The sequence below is a fragment of the Rhododendron vialii genome, chromosome 5a, assembly GCF_030253575.1.
Source record: "Rhododendron vialii isolate Sample 1 chromosome 5a, ASM3025357v1".
Taxonomy (NCBI): domain Eukaryota; kingdom Viridiplantae; phylum Streptophyta; class Magnoliopsida; order Ericales; family Ericaceae; genus Rhododendron; species Rhododendron vialii.
The window spans coordinates 27,025,400-27,049,930 of record NC_080561.1 but is presented as its reverse complement, the minus strand read 5'-3'; the positions used below and the strand labels follow the sequence as shown (position 1 = coordinate 27,049,930).

Genomic DNA, 24,531 nt, shown 5'->3' with positions numbered 1-24,531 from the left:
AAGAGCGAAATCATGACTATGATTACATGTTGTGTGCTTCCTATTTATGCTGAGCCATTTGATACTTTTCTTAATTTCTTTTTTTGATATATATACTTACCTTCATTTTCATTGACATCTCGAATGAGAACATAAAAACCTGTGCAAGTTGAATTATAAATGAGACTCGCTTATTAGAATGTCGAAATTATATATCCTAGCGATATGTGTAGTTAATTATCTTCTACTGATTCACAAAAAAAAATTAGAGAGAGAAATGACTACAAAGGCTATGATTTTTGGTAATAAAATTTAGTATAAAAGTTACATTTAGGTGTATCAGAAAAAAAAATCCATTTAGCTGTTTTTACCCCCACATTCTATCTAGCTAGTTAGTTCATAACTTCCGAAATTGTTCCTTTCTTTCACTAACCCAGAATCTTATATTCTTATTTTATGGTAAATGCAGATATCAAAACACAAAGTTTCGGCTGTTGGAAAACTAAAAACTCAATGAAGCCCTGCTATAACATTATTCTGCGGCCTCTGGGGTTTCTTGTCCTCCTTGTAATTTTTCTGAATCTTCTCTTTGTTTATTTATAGCAAGAAAAAAAGCAAATTATTTTAAGATCTTTGTTCAAAATATCGAATAAAAATGATATGTTAATGACACTTATTAGAATGTCAGCGCCCAAAATTCTAATTGGTGCGATTCTTTACAAACTTCCATTTAAGTTTATTGTATGTATGTCAAAATATCATGGTAGTTCACTTTTCGTCACCCACTAGTTAATCCCGAAATTTAACTAGTTAAAATGGTAAAAGTCCCATACTTAATTTGAATGGGACTCACTCACTATTTTAACCAATTACAATTAATTAACAAAACAAACTACTTGATTCATACGAAGCTGTTTTTGATTTTTCTCTTACACGGAGTAATGATTTCCATAAATGGCCCGTGATTTATTAACAACTTCATGCATGACACAGGGAATTTCAAGTTTTGTGATATCGAAATTATATTTTACGATCAAGCAAATTGAGCATGGGGTGACACTGCAGTCCAATCAACTTCGCAACAAATCATTTTCAGAAATAGAAAACACTGCAAGGCTTCTACTCCCACTAAATTCTTCAGCATCAAATTTGGCGAGAGCTCTTAGTTCATACCTGAATGGAACTCAGCTATCTTTCGATGCTATTCAAACCAAGGCAAGTTTTTCGAGAATGTTTATTTAACTTCAAAAAAAGTTTATTCAAAATGATTTGGTAGTTTTTTTGTTTTTTTTTCATTTTCAGGGAATGGAGGTAAATAAGTGACATTGTGGGGGCAACTTCAATCTTTTAGAAATTATGCTATAAACTCAACTCAAGAAATGGTATTTCATCACCAAGAGGTACCTTTTGGAGACGAAATATGGGTTTTCTCACAAAAATGTGTCATTTGACAACGAAATCCCATTTCATTGCCAAATAGGTCCAATTTGGCAACGAAATACCATCGAACTTTAGATTTCATCGCTAAAATTAAGTGAAAAAGTTCACAGTATTTTCATGTTGCAGTTGGTTTATAAAGGTAGAGTGTGTGCTCCATTCACGAGGAAGCTGGGTATCTTCTAGAGATTCCCAATGCAAATTTTCTTAACTTCTAACTTTTATTTTCACAAAAAAATTAAATCTTGTTTGTAGAACATTCCCTATCCAAATGGCTATACAATATATTAAGAAAGTGTTATTCTTCTCGAATATATGTGTGCATAACAGAAAGATGTTGTGATGATATTTTTATATTGGACAGTGCCAAAGTCCATCAAATGGACTTTGTATAAACTTGGTATGTGTTAAAAATGTATTGATATTGTCAAAAGTGTACGAAAGCAACTAAAAATGTGTATAACATTGATATCCAAAAAATAGGTCAACTCTGTGTTGAAGTTATGACTTATTTAGCATGAGTTTAAATTTTGTCCACCTTAAGTTTCCACCACTGACATTTGTAGGATCTATCATGCATTTATCACAGTAATCTAAAGCGTTCATTTCGTAGAGCTCACAAAACATTATATCCCTAGAAAAATCTGCTTGATCTAATATCAATAGATATATAAAAAATTTAATTTTTTAATTATATAATGGACAGTCCATAAGTCAAAAGTTAAACTTACTTGATCGTCAATTTCATCAACCAAAATTCAACTTTTGATATATCTATTAATGTGTAATCAAGCTGATTTTTTGTGTGAATATACCACTCTGGAGGTCCTACAAGATCATATTACTGTAATGAATGTGCAATGGGACTCACAATGGGTGGTAGAAACCCCACGGTTTTCTCCTCAGGTGGAGAAATTTTTGGGTGCCGGGTGGATACCGCGTTCTCGGTGTATTCGGGCCATCCATTTCGGCTTTGGACGGCTTGGATTTGGAGAGAGAAAGAGGAGAGAGAGTGGTGGAATGAGAGGAGAGAAAGGGTTTCAATCTAGGCAGTCCAACACACTTTTGGACGATTCAGATACGCCGAACAGGCATAGCCACATAGTACTCACCCGATACCCAAAAATTTCCCCTTTAGGTGGGAAGAATTTAAACTCGTTTAGCATTTGTTGCACCCAGAGGTGGATTTACTTTGACTTCAGTGGGGTCACGTGCCTTTCAATTTAGTAAGTAAGAAAGTCCATCTCTAAAAACTAGGACTTAATTTAATGTTGTGTTTGACATGGAAAAAATATTGTCAAGCTTATGACTAAGAACTGCGCCTTGTATATTGAATTCTTGATCCGCCATTGCTGCACCTTTCCTACAACCCTTAGAAATAATAAGCCACTCTAGTGGATCTTGTAGGTTAAAACGACAAGAGTCAAATCTGGCATGTCATCCTATATAGCATTTTTAACAGCTTTTTTTGCGTATGATAACATATACTTCCTCTATCTCATAATTTTAGTCTGCTACAATAAGACTTGTCATTTTTTAAGATAAAAATTTGTTGAACATTTCGCACCAAATTTAAAGAACTAGTTGAGATTTTTAATTTGATGCAAAAGAAAAATGCAACATCAACTTAATTTTTCATTGGACGGGTTGAGACGTACTGTTGAGTATATATTTTCTCATGAATTGATGTTTTGATGTTCCTCAGATTGCACCAACTATGTTCCTAGCACTGTCAACAATCCCCAATCTATCACAGGTTTCTTACATAGGACCAGATGGACGAATGTTCACATTCTACAATGATGAGGATCAGACACTTGCAGTATTTTCCAACAATTCATTTTCCTCCACATACTACACTCAATCGGTTAATCGCGACACCGGAAAACTATATGGAGCAGCAATCAGTTCAAAATTTATGTCCAAGTTCAACACAAGTTGGTATCAGAATTTCTCAAATCTAAGAACCGGGCATACTTCTTTTGGAATCGGGTGGAATAAAGCTCGAGATCTTTTATTTTCTAGCACCGCGGCTATGGATGGGAGAGGCATGATTTCCATAGGAGTCCCGGTAAATGTATTCACTGATTTTTTCACCGGGATAGATTTTCGTGGCTCTGATTTTCATTTGGCTGCAAACGATGGCCATGTTATTGTGGAAACCAAGCTCCCTGACATTAAAATTTTCGTACAAAATAGCACGGTGTCATTATATGGGAAGAATATGGATGGTGTGATTACAGATCGTAACAAATTGTGCAAGTTGTTTGACAGTGAAGGCTGCCATTTCAATGCGAAGATTAGAGGAATTAAGTACGTATTTTACTGCTCACCTGTTGAAATTGCAGGAGTTCCATCGGTACGCCTTGATTAAAGCTTGAAACTAGTGCTATTTGACAAGTTTTAGTACCTCTTATCAATATGCTGTCATTTCAGTACACTATTAATACTAAAATTATGCTAAATTGGCAAGTCAAGTAAGAGATAAAATGTTGCAGCCATCTTTGATATTCTATTTGCCGTAGTATCTATTAGTCTTAAAATTAATCTTCAGTAGAATGCATGTATTGCTAAAGTAAAAGGTTAATCATTTTGACATGGCATAAAAAAAATCCTGGCAAAATAAATTAGTTCCCTCCTCCAATTGGCTTCCACCGATGCGATTCATGTCAAATATCTCATTTTTCCCGCTTTTCTTTTTAACAATCTTCACTTTCTTATGTGTGCCATACCCGTTTGATTGTTGTGAAAATACCAAAAGGACAAAAGTAAACACAAGATGTGAAAAAATAACATATGTTGGTTATGTGTTTTAGTTACGTTGATAGTAATGTTTTTATTTTTTGTTTTTCAGGTATATGTACTGTCCTTCCCCACTAAAGGATTGGAAAGTCTAGTTCATGAAAAGAGCAATCTTGCCCTCACACTTCTTGTGCTGATGTTTGTTGTAGTACTTATCTCCCTTTGCATTTTCATGACCTTGATCATAAGGGCTGCAAGAAGGGAAATGTTCTTGTGTGCCGCGCTTATAAAGCAAATGGAAGCGACTCAACAAGCTGAGCGTAAGAGTATGAACAAGAGTCGTGCCTTTGCTACATCAAGCCATGATATTCGCTCTTGTTTGGCAGGCATAACTGGTTGGATTGACCCCTGTCTTGAACAAGCCACTCCTCATTCTGATCTAGCGAATAACTTAAGTCTCATGAAGACTTGTGCTGCGGATCTTCATGGTACTATCCTTGTTTTCCCATGACTTCTACAAAATTATCTTAACAAAGCAAAAACCTCATTCAATTATTGTTCGAGAAAAAAGTTTCGTACGTATTTTCCCTGTAGAATACTATTTTTGAAACGAAAATTACTTATACTCAAGTACTTTGAATGAATATAATTTCCATTCAAGAAAGCGAGTTTAAGAATCTATCAACAAAACATAGGACGAAGGTGGTTTTATGATTATCCTGTGAATTCTGTGAATTCATCAAATTGAGCTAACATGGTATTATCAAATTGAACTCTTTTTTTTCCCCTGCCGTCAAATTTGGGATATCCATTTTATCTTCCAAAAAAGTAAATCAATGAATTTAAATGTAGAATCCATGAACTTCTACTTATCCCCAAAGAAGGATGAGTGGCAAACAATCTCTGTCTATCATGCCAACTTTGAGTTTATTCAAGTTCCCCAAATGGGCCGAAAATGTGCTTTAAATATCAATGAACTTGAATGTACACTAAAGCAGAGAATTTCCTTCCAACTTTTTAGTTTATTTGTTTCAATTCTATCCAATGTAATTTTGTTGCCTTTTTCAATAGTAGATGACGAGATGCTACCTACAATAATAATATCTTACTAAAGATTGAACTGTGTAGGGCTATAAACATTAGAATCAGAATACTGATTAGTTCTATACTTCAATTAATTTTTCTTGTTGCAGGCATATTGAATTCTGTGCTTGATATCAGTAAAATTGAAGCTGGGAAAATGCAACTTGAAGAAGAAGAATTCGACTTGACCAAACTTCTCGAGGATGTGGTCGATATGTATTATCCCGATGGCATGAATAAAGGTGTGGATGTTGTGCTTGATCCTTGCGATGGCTCAATCTTCAAATTCTGTCTTGTTAAAGGAGATAGAGGGAAGCTCAAACAGATCTTGTGCAATTTAATTCACAATGCTGTTAAGTTTACATCAGAAGGTCATGTCTCAGTCCGTGCCATAGTCAAGAAACCTAGTAAAGAAGACGCCATAATTGCTTCCAACCGCAATGACATTTTGAAATGTTTCTCAAGGTTGTGTGACAGAAATAATGGACGTTTCAGTGGCTTGGAAGAGATTCAAACACTAAGGCAGAATCCCAATTGTATGGAGTTTGTATTTGAGGTGGATGATACTGGCAAGGGAGTTCCCAAAGAAAACCAGAAATCTGTTTTTGAAAACTTTGTGCAGGTTAAAGAATCACCCCATAGACATGAAGGTTGTGGTTTGGGACTGGGTATTGTCCAATCACTGGTAAGTAAAAATGTATCTGCTGAACTTTTTCTTTAATTACACTTCTCCGCGTATAGATTATGGAGAGAATGAAGAGGTAAAGGAAAAAAATACTCCCCCTAAAATTTACAAGTGTAAACTTCGCAGTCAAATTTATAATAGCAAACTTTCACATTCAAACTTAAAATCCGTTTAAGTTGTTTATATTTCACAAATTGGTGTTATAGCTTTTAGTGAAAATATGATTTAATGCTCCTATAAATTATATGTCAGGTGCGTTTGATGGGGGGAGAGATCAAAATCATGGATAAAGAGCACAGTGAAAGGGGAACTTGCTTCCAGTTCAATATTTTTCTTGCAGTTAACATGCAAGACTCGGAAGACTGCAATACTAGTGATCGTATTTCAACTGATTTTCATCACAAATTGGGGTTGAATCGCTGGTCCCCTACTCGTAAATTAGAGGGGTCCCATGTTGTGCTTCTAATTACCGGCGAAGAACGAAGAAAAATCTCAAAGAAGTTTATTGAAAACTTAGGCATAAAAGTTTCAATTGCTAAGCAAGAGAGAGAGATTTGTCAACTTCTTCAAAGGTTAAAGCGCAAGTTGGACTGTTCTCGATTCAATTCTTTAGAAAAGAATGAGTTATGTATGCTTGATTACCTGAGCAAATCTGCCTCCAGTAATTCTAATTCAACAGGCATTGATGGGTTTTCGGGAATCCATGATCCTTCCTCCAGGAAAAGTAATTCTAAACACTTACCAACCTTTATACTTATTGTTGTTGATGCTTGTGCTGGACCTTTCTCTAAACTAAACTCAGTGCTGGCTAATCTTAAGAAAGAGACTCAGAATATCCAATGCAAGGTTGTTTGGTTGGATAATCCATTCATTCATGCCAAAAGCCCTGAAAAAAATAGCCCAAGTCTTCCATGTGATCACACTTTGTCAAAGCCATTTCATGGATCGAGCATACGTCGAGTCTTAGGACTCTTGCCGGAATATGGAGGAATTTACCAATGCAGTTCTCCTATATCAACTGAAGCAACTCAAGAAACGCAACGCGCTGTCCACTCGAGTACTATGAGTGAAAGTACCTTGAGTGGGAAAAGAGTTTTGGTCGTCGAAGACGTTGAGATATTATGCAAGCTAGCAACTACCAGTCTTCGTAAACTTGGATCAATTGTCGATGTTTGTGTGAATGGGAAAGAGGCTTTTGATCGAGTTTGCAAAGTTCTTTGTGATCAAAGGAGCGAAGGACAGTTCGAAGCTCTCCCCTATGACTATATTTTCATGGATTGTGAGGTATTTTCTTGATTGTTATTACCCTATAGCACCAACACTTCACTGACACTCCAATACTTATATTTTGAAATGATAGAGCACACAACCCGTTGAAAACTTGTTAAGAAGATATATTTATATGGTTCAATTACATGCAGGAAATATAGAATATACGGTCCTTATTATAATAAAAATGTCTTATATGCCTCACATTCACATGTGTCATCACATTCTAGATCACCTTAAAAAAAAAAAAGGACTTTTTCTGAGCTTTTCTAAAAGTCTATTGGAGTATTCTGTTTGACTCCTTGAAGTGTCAAGAAAATGCCTACATAGTATCTTGACGGTGTCCTAGCATGTCTAGTGTGTTTTAGAATGTCCACAGAGTATTCAAAAGAAAGGGGTAAAAAAGGGCTAGAAAAAACCGGACACTTCTGACCTAAGTGTTGTCATTTGCCCATGGAGATCTATAAGAGGAGCTGATGCTAATGCAATAATTTGTAGTTCTTAGCCATTTGGAGTATAGTCTTTGGTCCAAGGGGTTAGACTTTGTTCTGATGGTGCTCTTTGTTGTGCTCTCTGTTTGTTAGGGGCCTGTTTGGTAGTTGTTGGTTCTTGTTTTTCAGGGGTATGCCCCTTAGATCTTGTATTCCCAAGTTTGTTCAATAAATTTTTAACTCAAAAAAAAAAAAAAAGTGTTAGTGTTAGACGCTTGTGAAAGAGTGTTTGGAGGTTGTCGTTTACTGCAAGTTTGAGAACCAATTCGATACATGACCTCTGGGAAGGTGACTGCACTAATTGGTGTATAACTACTCTAGTCCCGTGGATTCCACACAAAAAGATACAAATTTCATTTTTTACGTTTATTATGAGAAAATGTATAACTTGATTTAGGTTTTTGTAATCTTAATGAAGTTTACTGGACTAAAGTTTCTTTCTTTCTTTTTGATCGGCTTCCTGAACTAAAGTTGCTAACAAATAGCTACTTTTCTTTAAAGATCTAAGTTCTTTGATTTTTATTATTCCCCTTGGTGATAATCATATGTGTTAGGCAATTTTTTTTTTAATCCTTACAAAGTTTGCACCTATTTTTATGAACAGATGCCGATAATGAATGGTTATGAAGCAACAAAACTCATAAGAATGGAGGAGCAACACTATGGCATCCACATTCCAATCATTGCATTGACGGCTCATACCATGGCAAAAGAAGCTAGCAAGACCATGCGCGCTGGAATGGACTTTCACTTAACGAAACCATTGCGAGAAGACACGTTGTTAGATGCGATTCGATGCATTGAGATGAAGTGAAATAGATTGACAACATTCAAGACCTACTTTGTTAATTAGATTGGTTCAGAAATTCTTTGTAGAAAATCCAAATTTTTTGTACAGTTCTATGTTCATTCTCCTTGGTATTTTTGCTTTGATCATCAAAGCAGTTAATTCTTTGACCTCCACATTGTCTTGTGCCTTTGTGACCTATATTATTTCAACATGTTTCTTGTTTTGCTCAATAGGGGAAACTACTCTAAGGTAAAGCTGATACAATATGTCTTCTAATACGTTAAGGGGTAGAACCATCAACTCTTATAGAACTGTTGCACATATTAAGATAGTTGGACAACATCAGAGTTGGCTTCGCGGTAAGCAAACTGTATAGCTTTGAAATAGATGAACTTAGACCCAAGTTCGTAGTTGTTTCAATGGGTCAATATTTGGAGTTCTTCGTTCAATGATTAGGTTCAAGTTTTTATAATCGCTTCATGGGACCTCACATACTAGCGATCGTAGCACATAGCAGGACATAAGTTTCAACTTGACAAATGTTTAGTGAGATTGTCTGCACATGGCTAGGTGATAATGGGGGCAGGATGCCCTAGAGGCTATGTAGAGTAACGTGAACTTGCATACACTTTTTGCTCCAAAAAGAAATACTTGAACTGAGTTTGCTAGAGGCAAGTAGTACTGATGGAGTAGTCATGAATCTATGAGGTGTTTTACAATTCAGTTCAAGTAATGAGCTTTTAGAAATTATCGTGTGTGCAAAAGAGAGAAATTAATCTCTTCAAGTTTCCATAGCTAACGAAGCTGTGACACGTTGGAGGTGTATGGTATCAAACATCGAGACACTCCTAAAAGCGTGTCCAACCATTGACACCTTACCGCATCTTTGCACTTCGACTACACTTCTCGAACCATTTAAATGTGACCTAAGGAACGAATCTCTCTCATAGTAAGAAAGGAACGTATCTCTTTTAGCAACATGAAAACGTGTGTCGAACCATTTGAATGATTACCACATCAGCATGCTTTAGGACTCAATTGTTACCGTAATAGTAGTATATTCACGGCTAATATGTGGAATATATGGCGTTGTAACTAAGTTAATTGTATTTTCTTTCTTTATTTTTCTTGCAAATTTAATCCATATACCATGTCGTGTGATACCCTCTAGGCCTCTATTCCACTTCCAGTATGATCTTTTTAAGTTTAAGGAGAAATCTGTAAAATTGGTTGAATGAGTTCTACACTGTGATTGATTTGTGATTTGAAAGGAGGAATAGTTCTTATTGTAAAATTCGTTGAATTAGTTCTATACTGTGACTGATTTGTGATTTGATTACCTGCAGTCCTAAGTAAAAAATGGTTGTTGGTTCTTTGGGTTGATTTGTTTTTGGACTGAAAACCAAGGAGTTGTAAAGCAAATGAAGATTGTCCCTTTATTTTTTTGATCCGATGAAGATTTTCCTTTTTATTTGTTAAATAAATTGGAAAAGATAAAATAAGATTTGAAGCCGGGTAAGATCCAAAGTTGGAAGACAAAGCTAACTGCGGTCAATAGAAAAAAAGGAAATAAAATATATCCAGAAATCTTATTTATCAATTCAAACACTTGAAAGGATTGGAGATTTGGAGTCGCGAGTTTTGTCCCGTGACACCGTCTTCCGATTCCCGCCTATCGGGTCTCGGGTGGAGTAGTAGTTGTAATGGTTTTTTCAGCATTAGCCACCACGAGTTAGGATTGCAGATTATTACACCAAGAGCATAACGCTCCCAACAGGCAGAAGGTTCCCAAGAAGCAAATGAGATCCATATTCTCACAAAAGATACTATTCTATTATGATTTACTGAATGAGTCACTCTCTCTCTCAATCGACTAAATATATGTACCCCCAGAAATGTGTGGTGAGAAAAAGATTAGGAAACCACCAAATGAGATCCATATTCTCACAAAAGATACTATTTTATTCTGATTTACTGAATGAGTCTCTCTCTCTCTCTCGACCAAACGTATGTACCCTAAAAAATGTGTGGTGGAAAAAAGCTTAGGGAACTGCCAAGTGGTGCCCTAAGAGCATTGAGAGAAATAACTAACTGGGCCAATTTTGCATTTGTGTGCTAATTCTTGTCCACTTTTGATGATCAAAATTATTCATTTTGTAAAAATCATTAACAAAATAGTAGATCAAAATCAATCATGCTTTTACATAATTAAAAAGTCTCCACAAGGTCTACAAAATCAACACATCTATGTTGACCCACAAAATCCATGGTACCTTCAGATAAGCGATGAGCTAAATAACAACTTTTGGTATAGAAATCCGGAAATCTTGGTTATCACGAAATAGTAACAAAATGGAAAGTGGTGCAGCCATTCCCCAACCAAGAATGCCAAAAGGGGCCATTATACATGATTTCCAAATCCAAACTAACATCATAAATGTGCATCTCTCTATTATTCTGATAATCGGGAGCGAATGGGATTTATAAATTACCCGCAGTTTTTTTGCAAGCAGGCCTCTACAGTCTTTTCCCTAAAGATAAAAAACTACAACTGAAAAAAAACATGAGAAAAACAAAAATTCAAACGCCGATTTGTCACCGGAACATTGTACCTCTCCCTACAGTTCATCCTGGAAATACAAACCAGACAGAATGAGAAAAATTAAATTGATTGATCTTTAATACAGAACTGAATCAAAACAACTTAAAGTAGAGAGAATCCTTACATGTGCAGCCTCATCGGCATCCTTTGTGTCATCGACATCATCATCAGCATCGGCATCGGCGTCATCATCGGCATCCTCAGCCTGGAAAACAGTTTACCACATAATAAGCACTCAGCTGAAACAAACAAATTAAAAAAGATACACTAAGGTGATAAGTCCATAAGCTTACATCAGAATCTATAGGGTCATCCTTTGATTCCTGAGAAAATCAAATCCAGAAGTTAACAAAAGACAGAAAATGCAGAATTAATATTCACCCAGTAAAATGTTCAGACTCTTATAAGCTAGTTATATTTCCCCACAGGTACTACATCTTGAATATGCAGTAATGCATTTTCAGATCTCGAAATACTAGGGTAGTGTTTGGTCCACTGGATCATTCTGACCTTTGACATGCTAAAAATATTTACAAAGATCTATATTGAAAATAGAATCACCCATTCACCAATTTAGTGGTATGCCCATTCCACTGGGATGCCAAGGAATAGCCTTTCTAAAATCAATCCATTTTGTGACCTAAATATATTAGGGCAGTGTCTCGTTCACTAGAATGAAGATCCAAAGGTCATTCCCTTGGAAATCCACCTTAGATTTCCTAGGCAGTCACCAATTTTAGGTGAATGAATACCAATCCCATTGGGAGGCGAAGGAATGACCCTAAAAAATCATTCCACCAAACCAAACACTACGAATGAGCATTACCATTTCTCGGGGCCAGTTTCCCAAAAAAAGCCAACTTGGCTTTTTGTTTAGTCCTTATTAAAAAAAAATCGAATTCGTTATTTTTGTTGATTATTGGTTTATCTTGATGAGAGGAATCAGAAAAGTAAAAAATTATGACTTGCACCCAATTGTTTTTTTGAAAGAATCCAAGAAAAATCCCAAAATGTCCAAAAAGTAAGTTTATTTTTTTTTGGGGAAACTGTCCCTCAAATATCATGAATATTAGTCATGTACAACCATAGTTTTAAATCGCGGTATCGGTCGCCATCGCGGTATCGGTCGCGGTATATCGGTATCGGGACGTATCGGTGATACGTCGCGGGAGTCGGGTGTCGCGGTCGTAAATTTTTAAAAATCATCAGCAACATGTATAAAACTTGAAAAATATACTTTTGCGGCTTTTGCCCCCAAAGTTGGCTTACTTTTCTCTAGTCCCACATTGGCAAGTTACAAAACTTCTATCTACTTTAAATGAATTTGCACTTTAGTGGGTTTGTGAATGAGGACTTAAGGAGAGGTCTCGCACGCTCAGGAAAATGGGCGGCAATTTGGAAAATTGATTCAGAAACCAATTAACCGGGTGCGCGTCACGAGTTATTCGCGCATAGGGGGTGCAAATCCGGGATTTGAGCCTCGCGCACACACTGCAATAAGTCCACGTTTTGCTAAAATTCCGAAACTTTTTTTTTTTACACACTGCAATAAGCCCACGTTTTGCTAAAATTCCGAAACTTTTTTTTTTTTTGCCCTGTTTTTTCCCCCGAAACGTATGAACTGGCCGATATTTAAAACTATGTGTACAACAAAAAAAAAGTACCTCTGCCTCGTTCTTCTTCTCTGCCTCATCAAATGCCGTCTTCTCGGCCTGCAGAATAATATAATAATCTCAAAAACTGACATAGGAGGAACTTTCAACAACGTGCTTTTAAGGGACAAAAGGTCAACATACATCCTTGTGTTTGCGCCATGTTTCCTCTGCCAGCTTTTTGGCATATTCCGGATCATCACAAATCAAGACATTGTCAAACAAGGTTCCAGATTTAACCTGACAAAAGAACATGCACCGTACTCAGTCATAGTCCAAATTTTCCTATACAAATAAAACTTGGAAGGGCAAAAATCGAAATACCTGCCACAACTCAATGCCCACATATTTCAAACTCGGGAAAACGTAGATATTAGGATCATCCTTAAAATCTGCATGTCATAGTAATTGCAGAAGTCAGTTAACATGAAACATAAAGATGAGAGTTGGGATAACATGGAAAGCCTTCAAAAGACAGACAACCACCTGGGTTGGCAATCATAGGTGCCTTCCACTTTCCCTTGTAGTTGGGATTCTTAATTTTCTGCGAAAATGAAATTGACATAAGACGGGTATTCAATCATATGAAATTACTTAAATCAAGAACTCGACAAACCTTTTGTTTCCATGGACCCTTGTACTCAGGATTAGCCCTTGTGGGGGCTGTCCACTCGCCATCTTCCTCATCATCCCAGTCCTCAGGCTGAAATTGCAAGCCATGTCCACTCGGTAAAATTTTCCTAATTCCTCGTATATAATATTCGACAGGAAATTGTAAACACATACCTTTTTGGCATCAGGATCTGGTATCTCCTTTGGGATGTCATCGTATCCCTGTGAAGACAATAAAACAGTACAACTAAGTTTCTAAGCTGTCAAATAAACTTAGGGATAAAAATGGACGAGCTGGTATTAAATTGTTTATTACCTCTGGCTTCGTGTCTTCAGGATCAGGAATATATTCCTTGTCATCCCAATCTTCAGGCTGCCATCATTAAGTAGTTGAGAAGATGTGGCAAATAAAAAAACATTGAATTTATAAAATGTTAAACTCAAAAGTATCCTGGCGTAACAAATAACCTTCTTGGCCTCTGGGTCCTTGATTTCCTTTGGCGGTAGAAGGTCCCAATCAGAGTATAAGCTACCAGTTCGCTTCTCCTCATTGTCAATAAGGATGCTGTAGGTGGCATCCGGGTGGAGGATAAATGTATAGACATGAGTCAGCTGGTCTGTCTCACAAGGAACATCCTTCTTGATCAAGTGATTTGTTTCGTTGTACGTAAGAATGGCATGGACTTTCTTGGTGCTGTAACCACAGATATCTGGACCAAACATGATGCTGCATACAACCGTATGATATCAGAAGTCAGACATTTAACAAAGAGATAACAATATTCTAGAAAGTAAACTGAAAAAGTGTGTTACCTATACGGGGTATCACCACCAAATTTCTTTTGATCAATTCCACTGCTAAGCAACTTCATGTAGCCACCACCGCAGTCAAGCTTCTGTTCATGCTTAACAGAAAACTGGAAAACTAAGGTCTTATCCTTGTTACTGAATTCAGGGTACTCAGCTGATATAGCGTAGAACCTGTAGTCTTCACTGGTCTGGATGCCTGCATCAGGAATTGAAGTTACAAATCAAGTAAACATCTGAAACTCAGAGAGAGAGAGAGAGAGAGAGAGAGAGAGAGAGAGAGAAACCCGCCTCTCTTTATAAAACGACCATAAAAAGATTTCTACAGTGTGACAGAGAGATTACTACAAGTTAGAAGGTACCTTTATCATCAGCATCTCCATGCCATTTACCAGAAGTGTAGTTCCACTCCCCAGCCATGTTCTCATCTTTCTTCCAGTCTGATTTCACCCACCGACTTTCCCAACCATCTTGACAGTGAACCAGAGAGTAATTATCACATAGCAGCAACAAATAACTATTTAGCGTCTGACAGTAAACACTAGTTTCAAAGAAAGAATGGGCAGGAATAAAGGATCGTTCAAAGAAATTATCTCCTCCACTTTATCTTTTGATGTTTCGCACTATTTACATTGTGTTACGGGAGACATTTGTTCTACTTATATGATACTTCTGTTGATATGCTTCCTAGCTTTGCGGGTTGTGCAAGGCATACTGCTTTACTATACCTTGCCATGCGGGTTGTGCTCGGTTTTCCTCATTATCCCATCAGTTGTGCAGGGGAGCACACACTTTTCTTTTCTTATTTTCTTTTCCTTCTTTGTTTCCTAGGATATGCCTCTTGTAAACAACTACATTCGTTTAACCTCTTTTTTATATTTCAAGCTAATTTACCCCAAAAGAAAAAAAAAGAAAGTAACTCAACCGTAAAAGCGAAAGGCTACAACAACCTATCTCCTGTTTCTGCGCGATGAACTTTTTGGTTATTTGATCGCACTTTTCCTGTATATCGATATGTGTCGATATCAGCTGGGCGATATCGGTAAATGCGTACACACAAGTATACATATTGTTATTGGGGTGCTTAGAGAGCATATGCACACCTAGATCACAGTCTAATCCTACAAGCCAAAAGAAACTAGATGGAATGAAATTGTTTAGAGTTTAAAATAGCATTCCAATAAGTGTAGTCCACACAGCTGTGGATTTCTTACTTGTACAGTTATTCAGGTACATTAATACAGAGGACTAAGCAGTCCGTCACTTACAAAGATAAGTGAACAAAATCCACAATTACGTTTAATTATTTCAGTTCTTCAATTCTCTTTCCGAAATTCATTTTCCAGAAAACAAGGAAAACTTGTTTGGTTCATGGGTTTCAATACTTGTTTCCAAATCTCTTTTGCAGAAACCATCACAAATATTTTTCATATTCTCAAAAACCATTCCAATTTCCACCCAAAATTTGGCTAATCTAAAAACACTCTGGATACTGCAACTGACGGCAGCGACGTCCAAATTGGAATTACTACCACATAACGTCTGGAGATGCCTACACTACACTGTACTGGGTTCCTCGCTGTTTAAACACCCAGATCAGAACAAATAACCAAGCACTCCATTAATCAATTACATATGCCCACAAGTCAAAAGGAACAAAAATGAATAAAGATTGTCTACAAGTGATTTCTATAACTTCCACGTAATTTGAATCACGAAATACACAACAGAAACATCTCATTCGGAACCGCGAGTATATCCTGAATTAAAAACAGATCTATCACACGAGTTGCAAGTTACCAATTTGACCTAATCAGATCCACAAGATGAATGTAACTACAATGCCAATCATCAAGAAGGAAGATCGAACTCAACATCTATACAATAGAAATGCAAGTGAAAGAAAATAAGCAACCAATGATAAAAACACGATCTAGAGAAAGAGAGAGTACCGGTAAAACGTTCTTCGAAAAAGACTTCGGCCGACGCGATCGCGAGGAGAGAGAGGGCAATGAGAGAGAGAAGAGTAGGGTTTCGTCTCTCCGTCGCCATGGCTCTAGAGAGAGACAGAGAGAGAACTGTTGGAGGGAGAGAGAGACGAGACTGTGCTACTATATAGGAAGACCCCTTTTTGCGTGGAGATTTTTTTTACAGTGCATCCTATATTGATGAGAATATACGAATCAGAAAATGACACGTGTGTTTGAGTGTCATGGATTTGACGTGGCGGAGGTTAATTGTATGATGGCACGAATTGGAGGGATTCGTACTGCACGACATCTGGCCTGGCCTGGCTTGGTTGGGGATTTCACGAGATTTGGCGTTGGGATTTTTGCATAAAACAATGGCAGTGCTTTTCCATGTGAATGTTAAATGGAGTATAATCAATCAAATAACTATGGGCTGGATTGGCAAAATAATCTATTTTGACTCACTATTTTTTTTGTCTTTATTTTAAGTTTTTTTTTTCTGGATTTTATAGTGTTAAGTTAAATTTTTGTGAATTACTCCACTATTGATTAATCTTGACGTGAGAAATCGAAAAATTAAAAAATTATAATCTATCAACGAGAGAAATAGAAATTTTAAAAATTATAATCGAAACTCATAATTGTTTGAATAAAGACAAAATTTTGCATTCAAATTATAATTTTTTACTTTTTTGATTACTCTCATCGAAATAAATCAATAATTCATAAAAATTAACACAAAACTAACAAATTTGAATAAGTCTTTTTTTTTGCCAAACCAGTCCTATGCTAGGCAAAAAAGGGCAATCAATTAGGAAAATGATTTACAAAATCTTATTTAAGCCTTTCAGATTTAACTTTGTCTTTCTCTTATAAGGAGGGTTAAAGTTAGGGCTATTAGCCAAGACCGAAAAATCAATCGTAACCGAAAAAATCAGATCAGACCGAATTTTTCAAACCGGTCAAATAATTTCGATCTGGTTTATGTGTTTTAAAGACCAGAAGGATCTCTACTCTCTTTGCCACTAGGCTACTCACCCTTTTGGTGTATATTGGTCTAATAAATATATTTATTATATAAAATCAATCAAATATATATATATATATATATATATATTGTTTTTATGAGCTTAATTATGTTTTTATGAGTTTTTTTTTATGTATTGGGCTCAAAATTGATCCTTTTTTGTTGGATCCAAAAAAAGGGGTTGAATTATGGGTTTTTGGTTGATATTTTGTGGGTTGAATTGTGGATTTTTTGATGTGTTGGGCCCAAAATATGGCCCATGAATGAAAATCGGATAAACTGGACTGAAATCGGTTGAGCCAGTCGAAACTAGACCGTATTATCTGAACCTGTTTCGGTTTCTAAAAATCTCAAACTGGATAACCGATTTCGACCGAAAAATATGTCAAAACCAGTCGAAACCGGATTGGTATCACCCCTAGTTAAAGTACAATGGAAACTATTTTACAATCAAAATAGGAATTTTGATACATAAGAAAAAATTATTCTTTAAACTGCTCGAAGAAGTGAGCGTAAGCTAGTCCGAACATCTAGTTATTAAAAAAAAGTAGTCGACTAAATTGTTGAAAGAAATTAGTAGAGATTACTTGTATATTTTGGTAACGATAACATATGATTCTTAGAGCTTCCACAATGGAATAACCAAAATCATAGGGTTGTTAAAGTTAGTAATGTTTCCTTAAAAAAGTGTTCACAGTGACACAACCAAACTTAAAACGTCTTAGTAACTCATCAAATTTTGGCATTGGATAATCAAAACTAGTAATATTTTGCCAATAACCAAATTTAGTGGTTCTCACATTTTATCAACTTCCATCTCTCTCTCTCTCCCTCTCTAACCCTGAAGAAGTTGTCGCCCTGCATCTCCTCCTTCCCCTCCCCCCAGGGTTTTACGCCCCAATGGGTGACAGGAGGGGAGGGATTTCTCCCCCTCGTGGGGTTTTTCCATCTCCTGATCTTAGATCTCGGAGTTTTTCTCTTCTTCCCCATTCACCCCCCAAGACTCTTCTCAGCCGTAGGATTTATGAAAGATAAGTTTGAGTTGTTAGATTTATGTACATAGGATTCAAATACTGAGCTGTTTTATTTTTTTATATATAAGTTTGAGCTGTTAGATTTATGTACATAGGATTCAAATACTGAGCTGTTATATATATTAGTAATACATAGATAGGGGTATAATGGGGTAATATGACAATTTGAGGATGGCAACATAAGTATTCAAACTCACTAGGATGGACACCTAAATAAGTCTTGTAAATAGGATGTCTATTTAATTTGTTCTTATTCAAACAAGCTGTCGATCAGCTTAATTTCTCCTTAATTATCAAAATGCCCTCATATCCTTCCTTCTGCAAAGTATAGGCAGGCTGAGTGATTATGACCCTTCATTTAAATTATGAGTTTTCAACAGCTTCCAAACCAAGCATCCAAAAAACAAAAACAACAAAATGAGTGCCGGCCCACTACCAAGTTGAGTATATTTTATGCTATCGATTCTTCTCTGCATTTATTTGCCTTTAGCTTATCAAGCTTCCACTAAGAGAAATTGTTTAAAACCCATTTGTAAGAGTATGCATCCACAGTAAACTATTCTTCCTCCTTTTTTTTTGCCCCATTTGTGCCAATTAAGCAATAATATTTTGCCTTCATCACGTAAAAAGCTATGGCCACCGGCGGCTAATGCAGAATCGGTAGCCATCCGTTGGTGGCGGTTGTCGGTAGAAAGACTCTAACAAGGAGCTAGGTTTGAAATTGTTTTTGTACTGTACTATTGGGCATTCCAAACTCTGGTTTTATTCGAATCGTTGTAAGTACTAAGAGCGTCCGTAGTGGAATAATAAAAAATTGTCACATCATCTTTTGATTATCCATTTAAGAGATTTTTAATGTTAGTAATGTAGATGTCCACAATGGCATAATCAAAAATAAATAATCAAAACTTGCCACATCACCTTTTTAACTTATAAAAATCTAAAAATTGTCACCATATAAAACAATTCTTTTAAAAATAGTTTTCAAACTAATAAAAACTGATTATTAGAAATAAAAAATAATTTTTTGAAAACTTTTATTTTGAAAAAAACACTTTTCGGAAAAAGTTAAAAAACAGTTTTTGAAAAAAAGAAAGTTTTTTTTTAAATAACTGTTCTTGAAAAAAAAGAAAATTTTTAAAAAATAGTTTTTAATAAAAAATAGTTTTTGAAAAACAATTTCACTATTTTTGCCAAAAAAATATTTCTTTTAAAAATATTTTTCTTAGAAACATTGTTGAGAGAGAGAGAGAGAATGTTTTTGTGTAATGATGGGTGTACTTGATTAAGAAAATGTGAGAACCAATATGTAGACATCCCAATCTGGGCTTTCAGATTAGTTTACTTACGGTTTCTGATTCCCCAATGATGAAACGGATCAAGAACACCCCGAAAATGATAAGTATTTGAGTTTTGAGTGTTTACAAAACCCTTTGAACCTAACCTAATCCTAAGTCACTCCTAAAGGCCAAAAACCCTACTGACTCGCGCTGATTTAAAGCCTGCGCGGGTAGATCAACTTGACAAGTGTTGATCAATGGTCAAAGCTTGACCGTTGACCAACACCTGAGTAGGTGGTACACGCGCGCCAGGGCGCAACCATCCCGCGCCAGGGTGCACCGTCGCGCGACTGTCTGACTCCATCGCGCGATGGTCAAACTGCCAGGTGGTGGTCAACAGTCAAAGCTTGACCATTGACCATCGCGCGCCAGGGCGCACCATCGCGTGCCAAACTGATTCCATCGTGCGATGGTCCAAGCTGTCCCCATCACCTTTATCAGCTGGGAAGCTTAGACACCAAGCAAACCTCAGCCAGCCTCATGGACTGGCTGAGCTCCTCTCCTTGCACCAACCAGATTCACCTCCCTCTTTCCCTATAAATACCCCTCTTCTTTTTCCATAAAAAGGGTTCAAAAATTTCAAGAAGGATTACACACCATTTTCACAGCTCAACCAAGAACATAACTTGTTCTTCCATCACATAACCATTCAAACACCTCATTCAAGTTTCAAACCTCAATCATCCGTTCAAACTCAATCTAGGTATAGCATACCTACTGTTTTCTTGTTCTGATCTCTGAGGGGGGCCGACAGAGCCAAGGCTGGTAATCAATACCAGTCCTGGTCCTGAAGCTGGCAAGGTTTCAAAAACCGTAGAGGCAAGAACCAGCGCGCGACGGTCCCATACACGCGCGCAACACTCTCACTTCATCGCGCGATGGACCGCGTAGGGATTGGTTTCTTGCTGTTTTTGTGTATTTATTTATATATAAATCACTGTTAAGCATGTTAAAAACCAGTTTACTACTTTCATTCTTTAGAAACTGCTAGTTTGTTTGAAGTTAATTTGTGTTTCTGCTGTTTTGGAGTACCTCTGGGATCATTTTGGACATGTATCAGAACCCAAAAACGTGTAAATCAAACACTAGTTAAAAGGGCTCAGACTATCGCGCGCTAGGGTGCGACCATCGCGCGCCAGGGTGCACCCTCGTGCGACAGACTGGCTCTATCACGCGCCAGACTACCTCCGACCAGTGAGTGGCCTTGCACGGGTAGCTCGGCCTTGGGCCATTATTTTGTCCCCACACTGTTTATGGGGTGTTTTATTAATTTGTAGGGCTTTACAGCCTTTAAATTGTATATTATGCTACTTATAACTGCGTGGTTTGTCTTGGGTGTGCACTGGTCCTTCCATAGCCCAGAGGATTTGAGAATAAGAGCTATGAGTTTGAGCTCACTGGCACGCACGTGTTTTGGAGTTACGCGCACAGGGGTCAACAGCATGCAGTGATTTGTTCAGTGCATGCTGGTTTCTTCCTACCCAAGTCACTCCAAAACAGGAGCCTCCCAATTTGTTTAAACTCTCACAGCAGTCTGTTCTCATCCTATACTAACTACTCATCTATGCTATCATTCACATCTTGCAAACATGTTACAGCTTTAAATCCCCATTAAACTGTTCCCCCGCCCTAATTGGCTAAAGAATTGATTAATCAAACAGAATCGCAAACGTTTTCACAAATGCCTAAGTAGAGATCGATTTCCGGATTGGGCGAGAGGGGTGCCATAAAACCTTTCCTCTCTCGTAACCTGGCTCCCGAACCTAGACATGGTTATGACGGACTGGTGCCTTTACCTTTTTCAAATTAAACAGCGCAGCGAGCGTTTCAAGTTCAATTCCTTGGGTGTCGGACCTTCAAACTCAAGTGGCGACTCTGAATTGAGCGCTCGTCTACCAAAAGAAAGCGCGCTCATCGATCCACCCTTTTTCGGGCATGCTGCCCACATAATAAATTTGGTTATAGGCAAAATGTTGCAATACGGACATGTGAAGGATAGTTGTTTGTTGAATTTATATAGTCGTCGGACACAAAACATTAGATAGGATATTTATATTTTGAAACGAAAAAGCATGCAACCCGTTGGAAACTTGTTAAGAAGATATATTTATATGGTTCAATTACATGTAGAAAATATAGAATATATGGTCCTTATTAATTAGGGATGGCAATCGTACCCGTTCCACCCCGTCCCGAATGGGGTGGGTTTTCCACTCCATTTTCGGGTATCGGGTCAGGGTAAAAATTTTCAAACCCGCCTGGGTTCGGGGCGAAAGTGCCCCACCCTTAAACCCGCCCCGAAATACCCGCCCCGGCGTATTTATATATACTTATATACATGTCCTTTCATTTTTTTAGCATTAATCCAAAAAACAATGTCTCTTTATTAATGTCACGTAGCCTAATTAAATTTACAAAAGAAATAAAAGTTGATATTTATTGGTGTTTAGTGGATTTTTTAAAAAGTTTTCTTCAAATATTTATAATAAATTCTACACATAAAGAAATGGAATGAAATATCTAAAATATTGATTGCAATTAAAAGTTTAGATAAAATCGCGATACCAAAAGACACAAAAATAATTTCAAAAGTTTTATTTTCTAGATCATTTTTATTCTAATTTAGCATTTATTTTTACTTTTTTACTTATACTTTAATTTTTTTAATTTTAGGGGGCGGGGCGGGGCGGGTAAACCCATTTCCCGATCGGGGCGGGAACGGGGGTACCCCCAAAAAAGCCGGTCAGTGTCGGAAAATGATTTTCGGGTCTGGGTATGCAAAAATCCGCCCCGCCCCGCCCCATTGCCATTCCAACTTATTATAACAAAAATGTCTTATATGTCTCACATTCACATGTGTCATCATATTCTAGATCACCTAAAAAAAACACTTTTCTGAGCTTTTCTAAAGTCTATTGGAGTATTCTGTTTGACTCCTCGAAGTGTTTAAGAAAATGCCTACATAGTATCTTGAGGGTATCCTAGCATGTCTCTAGTGTATTTTAGAATGTCGAAGGAGTATTCAAAAGAAAGGGGAAAAAGGGCTAGAAAAAACAGAACACTTCTGACATAAGTGTTGTCATTAGCTCCTGGAGATCTATAAGAAGAATTGATGCTAGTAGAATAATTTGTAGTTCTTTGCCGTTTGTAGTAGAGTCTTTGGTCCAAGGGGTTAGGCTTTGTTCTGATGTTGCTCTTTGTTGTTGTAACATTCCTAAATTTTAGATAAATAAAAATTTGAATTGTTAATTTTTAATTCGTTAATTAATTAGATTCATTAATATGACTACTTAATTAAATGTATAATTAGAATTAGTCATAAGATAATTCTAAACCTTACATACATATATATATAATTTTCAAGTGAGGGATCCCTCATTTTGTTAAAATGAGGGACTTTCATTTTCCGATCAAATTTTGAAAATCCGAACCGTTCAATGTGTGCAGAACGTAATTTTAAGGGTCCTAGCGAGAAATCAGCAAAAAAAATAACCGGGAAGGGCGTCATCCGAGCAGTTTTTTTGAACTATTCAATGAAAACTGCTCGGATGAAGCCCTTCCCGGTCATTTTTTTTGCTGATTTCTCTCGGGGACCCTTAAAATCACGTTTTGATCACTTTGAACGGCTCGGATCATCGAAATTCAATCGAAAAGGGGAGTCCCGCATTTTAATAAAATGAGGGATCCCTCACCGGAACCTAATTCTCTCTCTCTCTCTCTCTCTCTCTCTCTCTCTCTATTATATATATATATATATATATATATATATATATATATATATATATATATCTATATATGCATCCACACTTATCTTGTATTCTCTCCTAACTAACTCACCCACACCCTAACATTTTCCATAAATTTCCTTTCACCACTCTCGGCCATAGTTCTGAATACCGTTTCGGACAGGGTACCGATTTTTCTACTTGTACGGTACGTACCGATACCGGTCAGGTACCGGGTACCGTTTCGGATTTACCGCAACTACAATATATATAATAATTATAATTCAAAAAAATCCCCCATATCATACAATTCATCATAAAATATCTCTACTAGAGATTCTCTAGTCCCACATTGCTTAGTTACAAAACTCTTTTCCACTTTAAATGATTTTGCACACTAGTGGACTTGTAAATGAGGACCTAAGGAGAGGCCTCGCGCGCTCGGAAAAATGGGCCGTGGCCGAAGACAATTTGGAAAAATTAATTCGGAAACCAATTAACCGGGTGCGCGTCACGGGTTATTCGCGCGCAGGGGGGTGCAAATCCAGGATTTGAGCCTCGCGCACGTAATACGATTAAGCCCACGTTTTGCTAAAATTCTGAAAAATGTTTTTTTTTTTTTTTTGGGTTAAGATAACCTAAAGAAAAAAATCTGAAACGTTTTTTTTTTTCCTTTTTTTGACCAAAAATGATAACATGACCGGAAAAAAAAAAAAAAAACGCTGCAAAATCTCGGCCGGAATTTCCGGTACGCCGGTACCGGCCGGTATTTTCCGAGATGACCGGTATTGGCCGGTATTTGGTCCGGAACAGTATTGGGGCGTTACGGTACCGGTTTCTTTGAAATCCGATACGTACCGGCCGGTACGGTACGGGATTAATAACATTGCTCTCGGCAGCCCTCTCTCTCCTTCTCTTAGTTTCCCCTCACACTCCATCACCTCCACACTTATCCCCCACACTCCTACTATCTCTACACTTGCACCCCCTCTCTCTCACTTCTCTATACAAACCCCACACCTCTTATAATCCAAAAATTGATAGTCAGATCATTTTCGTAGCTGCATAATTGTGGAGAGAAACACCCACCGTTCGACTAAAGTCAGCCTCAAGTTCTCCGCCGCCACCGTCTTTTTCCTTTTTCTGAAACCATCCAGAATCCGTTTTTCGCTTGTAACCGAATTCGAGGTAGATTAATCTCTTCTCTACTTTGTCCTGAGTATATAAATGTGCTATTATATTAGTTGTAATAATAGGAATTGAAAAGAAACAAACCCGTGTATTGT

The 24,531-nt window shown here is 37.0% G+C and overlaps 2 protein-coding genes across 6 annotated transcripts in view; one reads left to right on the top strand and one right to left on the bottom strand.

The window, feature by feature from the left end:
- Window positions 1–933: 933 nt before the first annotated feature.
- LOC131327757 (histidine kinase CKI1-like) lies at window positions 934–8,635 on the top strand. The gene is made up of 6 exons (XM_058360892.1): window positions 934–1,194; window positions 3,122–3,775; window positions 4,271–4,646; window positions 5,352–5,926; window positions 6,179–7,210; window positions 8,291–8,635. The coding sequence occupies exons 1-6, from the start codon at window positions 934–936 to the stop codon at window positions 8,498–8,500; spliced, it is 3,108 nt and encodes a 1,035-aa protein (XP_058216875.1). The 3' UTR covers window positions 8,501–8,635.
- Window positions 8,636–10,763: 2,128 nt separating this feature from the next.
- LOC131325631 (calreticulin) overlaps window positions 10,764–24,531 on the bottom strand; it is a 43,633-nt gene continuing 29,865 nt past the window's right edge. The window contains exons 1-14 of one of the 5 annotated variants that reach the window (XM_058357970.1): window positions 16,102–16,280; window positions 14,512–14,619; window positions 14,156–14,348; window positions 13,811–14,069; window positions 13,659–13,715; window positions 13,517–13,564; window positions 13,347–13,433; window positions 13,217–13,274; window positions 13,055–13,122; window positions 12,875–12,970; window positions 12,743–12,790; window positions 11,372–11,401; window positions 11,203–11,283; window positions 10,764–11,106 (exon numbers count right to left, since the gene is read on the bottom strand). In XM_058357970.1, the coding sequence (XP_058213953.1) occupies window positions 11,095–11,106; window positions 11,203–11,283; window positions 11,372–11,401; window positions 12,743–12,790; window positions 12,875–12,970; window positions 13,055–13,122; window positions 13,217–13,274; window positions 13,347–13,433; window positions 13,517–13,564; window positions 13,659–13,715; window positions 13,811–14,069; window positions 14,156–14,348; window positions 14,512–14,619; window positions 16,102–16,201 (1,245 nt within the window). In that variant the 5' untranslated portion in view covers window positions 16,202–16,280 and the 3' untranslated portion in view covers window positions 10,764–11,094. Of the gene's footprint in view, window positions 11,107–11,202; window positions 11,284–11,371; window positions 12,791–12,874; window positions 12,971–13,054; window positions 13,123–13,216; window positions 13,275–13,346; window positions 13,434–13,516; window positions 13,565–13,658; window positions 13,716–13,810; window positions 14,070–14,155; window positions 14,349–14,511; window positions 14,620–16,101; window positions 16,281–24,531 lie in introns of those variants that run through there. The other 4 variants (XM_058357972.1, XM_058357967.1, XM_058357969.1 and 1 more) reach the window with 4 other exon arrangements.

Coding starts and splice junctions, on each gene's coding strand:
- LOC131327757 (XM_058360892.1), top strand. CDS start 934: ATGGCCCGTGATTTATTAACAACTTCATGCATGACACAGGGAATTTCA. Junction 3,776..4,270: donor AAATTGCAGGAGTTCCATCG/GTACGCCTTGAT, acceptor TTTGTTTTTCAG/GTATATGTACTGTCCTTCCC. Junction 4,647..5,351: donor TTGTGCTGCGGATCTTCATG/GTACTATCCTTG, acceptor TTCTTGTTGCAG/GCATATTGAATTCTGTGCTT.